General features: G+C 34.9%; 1 protein-coding gene across 1 annotated transcript; it reads right to left on the reverse strand.

The window, feature by feature from the left end:
• Nucleotides 1–379: 379 nt before the first annotated feature.
• LOC143571956 (E3 ubiquitin-protein ligase SIS3-like) lies at nucleotides 380–5,967 on the reverse strand. The gene is made up of 10 exons (XM_077057247.1): nucleotides 5,939–5,967; nucleotides 5,794–5,832; nucleotides 5,595–5,661; nucleotides 4,946–5,019; nucleotides 4,724–4,862; nucleotides 4,541–4,633; nucleotides 3,688–3,762; nucleotides 3,486–3,605; nucleotides 2,129–2,242; nucleotides 380–1,108 (listed from the first exon to the last, which is right to left on the reverse strand). Exons 1-10 carry the CDS (start codon nucleotides 5,965–5,967, stop codon nucleotides 521–523), a joined length of 1,338 nt encoding a protein of 445 aa, XP_076913362.1. The 3' UTR covers nucleotides 380–520.
• Between the last annotated feature and the right edge of the window lie 4,167 nt (nucleotides 5,968–10,134).

Consider the following 10,134-nt stretch of genomic DNA (forward strand, 5'->3'; position numbering starts at 1 on the left):
ACATCAAAGCATGCATTTTTGTATGGTTCATACAGGTTGAGTTATATTGACCCGAAACGCTTTATATATAATTTGTGCAAACAACATTTTGAATGACTAAAGCCATCCCATTCAACCCATTCAACCCATTCTGTTTTTACCTATTTAATTTAGGTAACCCACTTTTAACACTTTAGAAATAAGACATACTATAAGTTGACCCCTTAATAACCAGATAGGTTGAACCTGTGATCTAAAACCACTCGAATATACCCATTGGCCATCGGACCAACGCACCCAAAATGCCCATTAACGCTCATATGTTATTAGTAGTTTGAAAATACTCCAAACTTTACTCAAAAACCGTTCACGTTACATCATTGAACGAAACGAAACGAAACTCGAGCACATTCCAAAACCCATGAAACTCGAGCATATTCTAAGTCTTTTAAGCTCGACTTATCATATCAGGTTCAACCTATAAAAACAAAACAAGTAACACATCTACAACTTTTAAGGCCGGGATGACTACCAAAAACGGTCATTGTACATGCTCTCCACTTGTGTGTTGGCCATGACTCTCTGATGGTTGGCCTTCATGCTCTCCACTTGTATGTTGACCATGACTCTTGGATGGTTGACCCCCATGCTCTCCACTCGTATGTTGACCATGACTCTCGGATGGTTGACCTCCATGCTCTCCACTCGTATGTTGGCCATGACTCTCGAATGGTTGACCTCCATGCTCTCCACTCATGTGTTGACCATGACTCTCGAATGGTTGACCTCCATTTTCAGCCATTTCCAAACTCACATCTGAATCATTATTATTATTCGTAGAGTTCGAGTCAGGGTTGGAGTTGGAACTGGAATCAGAATTAGAATTAGAAGATGCAACATTTCCTGTGCGAAGTGGCATGAGAAAACTTTGCATTCTCGAGAGGTAACTTTGACTTTGGGCATGATGAGATGTTGATGAAAGGTTGGGATCGGGTGGGATATTAGGTAGATCGTTTGACTCAAGGCTAGGAAATACAGAACATCGACATCGAGGGCATTTTATGTTTAAACTAAGCCATTTATCAATGCATGCCAAGTGGAAATTATGAGCACACGGAAGGCCACGAACCTGAAAGTCATTTTAGAGTTGAAGGTGAATTTTAATACGGGTCAAGACATATTGGACCGGGTCGGGCCAATTTATAAACATTTTTGCCTTTCTATTTTCTCGAACTTTATACTAATTTTATGTGTAAATGTGATTTAAAAATCATCTTACTAGGGTTGTGCATGAAACCGAAATAACCAACTCGCAACTGAAATAACCGAACCCAACCCAAACCAATGGTTTGGTTTTATGTTTACTCAAAAACCAAATTTCCTGTTTGATTTCGGTTTGGCATGTACCAAAAACTAAACCAACTTTTATAACCGACCCATAAAAACTGAAAAACGCAACTTTTGTTATTAAAATTATGAATTATACTTTTTAATTTTTTATTTTTGAATGTTAACATGTAGCTCAAAAATCTTAGGCCAAAACGTGATTTGATCACTAACTAACAAAAAAAACTTTAGACATAATGTTTCAGGCCCAAAATTAGCAGTAGTTTTTATATAGCTGTTAAACTTTGATTTCCTTTATTTTGCTTCATACACATGTACTTAGAGCCGAGGGTCTCTCTGGAAGCCACCTCTTTATTCCTTTGGATAGAGGTACGGTGTGCCTACATCCCACCCTTCCCAGACCCTACTTATAGCTTTGCTGTCGGTGGGATTTTACTGGGTATGATTGATTGATTGATTGATTTCAGGCCCAAAATTATTGTTTTGAGCCATTTTTTTCGGCCCAAGAATTTCCAACCCTAGCCGAACCTATTGTGCAAACCTAAAACGAATGGTTTTGAAAAACCCCGAATTCTTGGTTTTTGGTTCGGTTTGAACTAAACCAACCCAAATCGACTCATGCACGCCCCTATTCAACCGTTTGAGATTTAGAGGTTTTAAAATTTTCAATAATTTTGTTTTTGATTCATTCAACCTGTATCCATTTGGTTTAATTTTGCAAGTTACATCCATTTAGCTGGATAACCCATTTTGCCTTTTGTTTTCTGGATCTTCATAAAAAAATTGTTGTCTTAAATGTTACCTCGTCACCAACATGAAACTCCTCCAAACAAATTGGACAATCACTACAGTCACTTGGAACGGCTTTCAGTGAAAACAATGGAAGTTCATGAATTAATACCTCCACTGCTTGCCTCTACATTCCAAAGTTAGAAACTACTCATCAAAAAGAGATATAGAGTTAATTAGATATGACAGTTTTGACCCGTTTATAGGTAAGTGGATTTGGGTTATAATACTTTGCCTTATAGCTAAAATGGAAACTGGGTAAATAGGTCAACGGTTGAAAGTTACCCAACACTATCGATGAAAACCTCCTAAACAAGCTCAAGTAGGCCTGCGAAGGCGCAAAGTTAAACAAACCCAAGCCCGAAGGCTTTTCAATAAACGAGCTCAAGCACGAGCTTCACTTAATGAGCCAGTTATATATATATATATATATATATATAGAGAGAGAGAGAGAGAGAGAATGAATATCATTACAGAACTCTTAAACTATTTAAGAACTCTTAATAACTAACGTTTTTTATAAATAAAAGTTCTATGTTCATATTATTTGAGTGTAGTTTTATCACCTTTTATATTTATATTTATGATTACAATTATACAAATTAGTTTTTACAAATATCTTATTTTATTTTACACATATGTAAGTTTGTTATTACATAAATTTCACACATATGTAAACTTGTGATTTATATATGTAAATCAAAAATTTATATATCAAATATGATAAAACTACTCTCAAAGAACGCTACTATATAAAAAAGTAAAAAAATTATTTGGTTTTTATGAGTTCCTAAAAGTTCTTAACTTTTTTGCGTGCGTGCGTGCGTGCGTCCGTACGTACATACATACATACATACACACATACATATATATATAACTTTCGTTTAATACTTCATAGTATGAAAGAACTATATATTAAATACCATGTTAAATATAAAAAAGATATAAACATATATAAAAATTATAAATGTATATAAAATTAATAAAAGAAGTAATTAATAACGAGCAGAGCCGCGCCGAGCTCGAACCTGAATAAACTATTCATGAGCTGAGCTTGAGTTTTAGAAATAAAGCTCGAAACTAGCCTAGCTCAAGCTTGAGCCCTCATAACTTTAAACGAGTCGGGCTCGAGCTTAAGCTGGCTCAAGCTTGTTCGGTTCGTTTACACTCCTAGCCAGGCCCGACTGGTTAGGCCCATGCCAAAAATTGCCCATTTGGACCTGAAGGCGTTCCACATGTCCATTTATTCACCTCTATTATTATAAATGAGACCCTTTAGAAGACAAAAACAAATGCAAATTTTGTATATACACCTAACTCGAACTTCTAATTTATTTGCCAAATGACTGTAGGCAAAACAAGATGTTTACCTGATTTTCAGATAAGTAAAGTCCCGGATGATGTGTCGCTGTATCGTGTTCCATGGCTCTCATCTCTTCAGCGGCATTTTCAAATACCCGATCTGGCAGACGGATCATGTCAACCAACACCTGCAACATCTTTAATCGTGTTACATATATGGATAACACATAGAAACAAAAATGAGTAAATAAAGCACACAGTAGAGGTTACTCGGTATTCTGAAATCCTGGACACGGTGATCCCCAATTGAGCCCGTTCCAGATGAACTTTCCTTCTTGCTAACCACTGCATCAGAGGTGCATTATCTAAGAAATTGTAAACATGCATTTAAATCTTGGTTCTAAAAGGAGGTTGATATGTAAAAACAAAGGGGTGAAGAAGTTATGAAAGGTTTACTTGATTAAAAGATTGATATGTAAAATAGATGAGAATAGGGGTGTAAACAAACCAAGTAGCTTGTGAGCTACTCAAGATTGACTCACTACAAACTCAAAATGAGGCGAGCTTAGACGATCTGGAGCCTAAAATAAGCTTGTTAATAAACGAGCCCGAGCTTCACTTATCAAGCTCGAGCTGCCTGTGAGACTAAACTAGCCTATTATTTTATATAACTTTTGTCTAACATATTAAATATATATTTATATAATAACAGTTATTATATATAAACCTATGATGAAAAGAGCTAAATAATATATATTATGCTAACAATTATATTAATATATATGCATAATAATTATATATGTATATCAATAAATTAACAAATAATAAGCGAGCCGAGCCTTAACCAAGCTCGAGCTTGAAAAACTACTCATGATCCGAGCTTGAGCTTCAGAAATAGAGCTTGAAATCTCGAAACAAGCCAAGCTCAAGCTCTCGTAAGTTAACTAGCTGATCTTGGCTCTACTCAGCTTGTATACACCCTTTTGGTTGTAGATAAGTTTATTTGATTGTTCTCGGCTTTTGGGGCCTAAACGCATCAGAGCACCACACATTTTTTTAAACCAAGATTTCAATGAAAGCAACTTAAATAAAAAGGGTACGAGATCATATTACAATATCACACCTTATTAACTAAATATATGGCAAGACATATGAGTCCACCATAGCTGAAAATCAGCCATACAAGAAATCCCCACTTCTGATTCTTTTCAGGCAACTGCAACAACTTAAACACAATTATTAAACACCAATTAACAATAAAACAGTTCTATTAATTAATCACATGTAATCAAACTAACACACATACACAAGTGTGTGCACTGGTGAACCATATTGATCCTGTAATACTCCATGCCCATAAAAACGGGTAGAGAACCACATAAAGAATTGATAGGACCACTAATCTTCCAAGAAAATAAGCATCTCTTTGCTGCCGACCATAATCCCTATCACATTTTTGAATAAAATACAATATAATTAGTGTTTAGTTATGAGATAATAGTATCTGATTAAGGCGGCGAAGACGTACAATCCCATTTTATCTGCAAGAGCACTGTCTACAAACATCAAGATCCGGAAAACAAAGACAACAGCATAATCAATCTAATAAAAGAACAGGCGGAATCAAGATCTAGAAATGCGGTAAAACAAGTGAAAACATGCAGGATTTGACAGAATAATCAGGCTTGTAAACAAACTGAATTTTCAGTGAACCGTGGGAAGCTCGTTTATTTAATAAACGAACAAACATGAACAAAAGTTTTATTTGCTCATTTAGCTGAACGAACAAACATGAACGCATGTCTTGTTCGTTAACTTAGTCTAGTTTTATTAGCTTTTTATGTCTAATAGATTAATGCTCATGTTTACTTTTAAGTGATGTTCGCTTAGTTATGCTTGTTTATGTACAGTTAAATTTGTTCGTTTATGTTCCTTTGCATTCGCTTACATACGTGAACACTCCATTCATACTACTAAGTACTAACAAACAAACATGAACAACTAACCAATGTTCGTGTTCAATTGTTTGTTTGCTTCAAGTGAAACGAACGAACACGATCATGCCTCGTATGTGCTCGTTCAGTTCGTTTACATGCCTACAATTGATAATAACAATAACAATAACAGCAAACAATAATAATAAACATAAACAATATAATGTATAGTAGCATACTCACCACTATCCACATATGCAACGGAAATTTACAAAGATTGTAACGCTTCCAGCTCAACAGAACCATAACTCTGTATATTCGCAATCTCAAAGAAAACAGCATAATAATAATAATAATATCTGAATCATGAATTATATAAAATCCGGCTTCACAAAAAGAATAATAATATTTGAAGACCTAATGCGGAAATCAAAAAGGATACATACTGAAGGCAAGCATTGATAGGAAGAATCCATCGTACCTAGAACAGAATCAAACAGATTGTTTATCAAATTCAATAGGAAATGGAAGCAACGTGTATGTAATTAGATGAGATGTAGGAGGAGAAAATGAAGAAACAAACAGACCACTTGAAGTGTACGCCTCTGATCGCCATGGATAGGAGGATAATATTAATATTAATAACCTACAGTGAAGAAGAAGAAGAAGTGAATAATCGATCGAAAATACTCATCAGTGAAGAAGAAGAAGAAGAAGAAGAAGTGAATCTGAGATTAAAACAGTCGCGACTGAATTCCCAAGAGGTGACGATCAAACCTGAGTAAGTGAGAGTATGCGGTTTTCGCCTTTTGCTTTCTGTTAAATGCAATAATTCGCCCCTTATCTTTCTATTATGTTTTTTATTGCGCAAATTTTATAAAATTCGCAAAATAAGTCGGGCTGTTCAAAAAGTTGGGCGCTCAAAGCTCGAACAAATATCGGCTTAAAAAAACCTTGATCTAGACGAGTGGCTCGGCTTTCCAAATTAGCCGAGCTCGACCAAGATTTGACTCGGCTTGTGGCTCAGTCTTGCCTCGGCTCGTTGTCTCATTCATATTAAATCCTAAATTTTAATGCACACACATATCGTACGAAAATAAGAAATTTTATAACCAATGTACGATAAAAATTATATATTTATTTTCTTTTTATATATCGATATTTGCAAAAATAAATAAATAAATAAAAATAATAAAACAACAATTTTTAAAAGATTTTAGAGCTCGGATTAAGCTTTAAGCGAGCTGAGGTCGAGATTGATTTTTCAGTTTGATAAAGTAAATGAGCCGATTACAACCCTATCGCAAAACACATGTACATCAGTACATGTCGCTTCAAAAATGTAAAATTAATAAATGTACATTTGCCACTCTACTGTATCCTTGATTTTAATGTCATAAAAATTTGGCGTGCATATAGTGAAACCTAATATGCGTATAGACAAAATATTAGCAATACGACGCTAAAAAGGTAAATATTAAACACATTGAATCTACATGCATTATAGTTAATTTATATGGTAGATAGCATAAAGGTAAAATGATTCTTTCAGTTTTTTAACATATAATTGGTTCCGAAATTAAAGTCTTCAGTATCATCATCAAACTCGTGATATGTTGATGCTATTGTGAAAAACTTGGTAACATAAACAACGAATTGTCTCACATGTTAGCTTGATCAAATATAAGGAATTATACCTTTGGTAAAACTTGGTAGCATAAAAACAAAGAAGTTCATTGGAAAAGACATCAAGGATATTTACATTTGTTGACCAATAAAAGACAAATAAGGGCAAATGATGTTAAGTACCAAATACGTGTAAGAATGTAAAACATGAACTAAAATATCATAATGTTTGTCGGTGCTAAAAGAGAGGGAAAAATAATTTGTGTCATTCATATGTTACCATCATTCCTATTATAGCATTATGATCAGTCGTTCAAACTGTCTTTTACCATGAACGATATGGGGTTTCTCAATCACGAACATAAAAGCGTTTATAAGATATACCTTAGAATGAGAATATACAGTTATATAACCTATAAATAAATAGATATTGATATATACATTGAATACAACATAATGACTAATTATTTGAATAAATCTATAATTAATTATTACCGGGATAAAACCCGTGTATTACACGGGATGGTATTTAAAAATTAGATATAATATAAACGTGGAATTGTAAACAAAAATCAAGAATTATACATGCACGAATATTAATTAGTATTAAGTCATTATAAATGAAAAAAAGCAAACAGATAATATATTCTTAATACTATTAAATGACAATTATGACGCTTAAGGCAAATAGGAAATTGTAAAAGCATGGGTATAAAGTTCGTAACAGTCAAAACTAACCTTAGACAATTGTTGACAAACAGTAAAAAGTAATACATTATTTGAATCCAGAAACACAAAGGACCGTCGTCCTCAGATCGTTAAAAAACTCGATCATTTCTTGCTCTACAAAATCACCCAACATGTGGTGTGTAGAATGGACATAAGTGGTTTTGTGCTCGCTCTGTTCCAACTAGTTTGTTCCACGTATCATACGCTGATAATATTGAATTACAATATAAACATTTAATCCCATACCATTTTTGTGTAACAAACTCGCATATCCAAAACACGTGATCCAAATGCTCCTCATCCAGTGGCGAAGTTTGGACTAAGACACCGGAGGGGCGGACTCAAAATGTATACAAAAATTCACAAACGATGGGGGGGACTTAAATTTTCGACCGAAAACGCCTAAATTTACACTACGCATAAAAAATTTCGGGCGAAAACGAATAACTTTACACTACTACGCGAAAAAACCGGGGGTGGGGGGCTCCCCCGGCCCTAAGGAAGCTTTGTCATTGTCCTCATCTCTAGCACACAAACGACACATCACATTTTATGTTTTAATCCTACAGATAACGGATTTCACTTCAACAAAGTTCTATTTTGATTTAAACGTCACATAAAATACCCTACCTTTCGTGGAATCACCGGAGAGTAAATGATATTAAAACCCTACATGATATGACTTTATTCCACCAATATTGATATTTCTTTTTGTGGTTTCAGAAGCAATCCTTTGATGTTATATATGTTTTCTAAAGTGTTTATAGAAGACAGTTGATAGATATCTTCTTGTGAAAACAATATAAAACAAAGTAATTAATATTATTATTATTATTATTATTATTATTTTTATTATTATTATTATTATTATTATTATTATTATTATTATTATTATTATTATTATTATTATTATTATTATTATTATTATAGTAATCAACTTAGCTTACTAGTTTTATTTGATAACCATGTCCCAGTTTAATGGTTGCACTTTGTTTTCTAAGGTTACTTACTTTTGTTATTATGGCTCGTGAAATTGTTGACATGATATTTTCCCTTTTAGAAAGTTTTATTATTAAATATTATGTCAAACGCCACTAACGTTCTTAAGACTTTAGTTCATCTCAGCAATTAGACGTTTTCTTTTTTTTTTAAATATAACCTGATAATTTAAGTTTTTAATGCGTTATAGTCTTAGATTTTGGCTTTGATTTATCGACGTGAGTTTTGTAATGAGTTTTTAATTATTTATACATCAATCTACCTAAACGTGGTGGGCAATTCTTGTGTATCTAAACTGAAACACAATAAATAAAATAAAATAAAATACATGTCAGAATAAAATCAAAACCCAACTTTAAGTTGCAAAAAAAATAATAAATCTGTTATTCAGGAATCAAAATCAATGATGAGACCAATAACCACAACTAGTAAAAAGACTTTAATCATCAATTAGATAGTAATCGCAATTGACCAAAGTCGTAAATGCATTAATATTCACCCGAATTTGTCATAACCATAACAAATTATATTTTCTAGACGGGGACACAGTAACTCACTTACCAAAATAAACTAGTAAATAACTCATACTATTATTTAATGAAATTTATTAAACTTAGATTTTGTTTTGCATTTACCATTTACCAAGTGGACTCAGGTGTTGTTTGTTTTTTAAGACAAAAACTGTACGCAATCTTATTTCATCTAATTTCATGTCCGCAACTGAAGATGTGGTTTGAAAATCTGTAATCTGAAAATATAATACTGTTTGTTTTATAAACTAGATATTGTCTGCACAAGCTGAAAAATAGTTACCTATCATATATATCATAGTAGATACAGGTCATTTAACGTCTGTAACTGCTAAAATAATTGGTGGTTGTGTACAAATTGTGGGAGTGGATGGTGGTGGACGATTGGTGGTAGGCGATTGTGGTATGCGATGAACGGTGGTGGTGGGCGGTTGTGGTGGGTGTGGACGGTGGTGGTGTCCGACGATGGGTGGTGGTGGGTGGTGGGGGACGGTGGTGGTGGGTGGAGGTAGTGGATGATGGTTGTGGCCGACGGTGGGTGGTGGTGGTGGGTGGTGAAGGCCGGTGGTGTGGCGACGGACGGGTGGGTGGTGGTGGACAGTGGTAGTGGACGGTGGTTATGGTCGACGGTGGGTGGTGGTGGTGATGGACGGTGGTGGTGGCGGACGGTGGGTGGTGGTGGTGATGGTGGCGGATGGTGAGTGGTGGTGGTGGTGGTGGTAGTGGACGGTGGTTGTGGTGATGGACGGTGGTTGTGGTGTGGACGGTGGTGGTGGCGGACGGTGGGTGGTGGTGGTGGTGATGGTAGCAGACGGTGGTTATGTTGGACGGAGGGTGGTGATGGGTGGTGGTGGCGGACGGTGGGTGGTGGTGGTGGTGGGTGGTGGACGATGGTGGTG

Source organism: Bidens hawaiensis, unplaced genomic scaffold, assembly GCF_021521415.1.
Source record: "Bidens hawaiensis isolate Kalapana, Puna unplaced genomic scaffold, B.hawaiensis_p1.1 tig00025638_1, whole genome shotgun sequence".
Lineage (NCBI taxonomy): Eukaryota > Viridiplantae > Streptophyta > Magnoliopsida > Asterales > Asteraceae > Bidens > Bidens hawaiensis.

Bases quoted from the DNA above. Each gene is read 5' to 3' on its own strand.
- LOC143571956 (XM_077057247.1), bottom strand. From the start codon at position 5,967: ATGGCGATCAGAGGCGTACACTTCAAGTG. The intron at 5,833-5,938 runs GTCTGTTTGTTT...ATTCTGTTCTAG, and splicing joins AGAGGCGTACACTTCAAGTG to GTACGATGGATTCTTCCTAT. The intron at 4,863-4,945 runs GTACGTCTTCGC...AAAATGTGATAG, and splicing joins CTTGCAGATAAAATGGGATT to GGATTATGGTCGGCAGCAAA.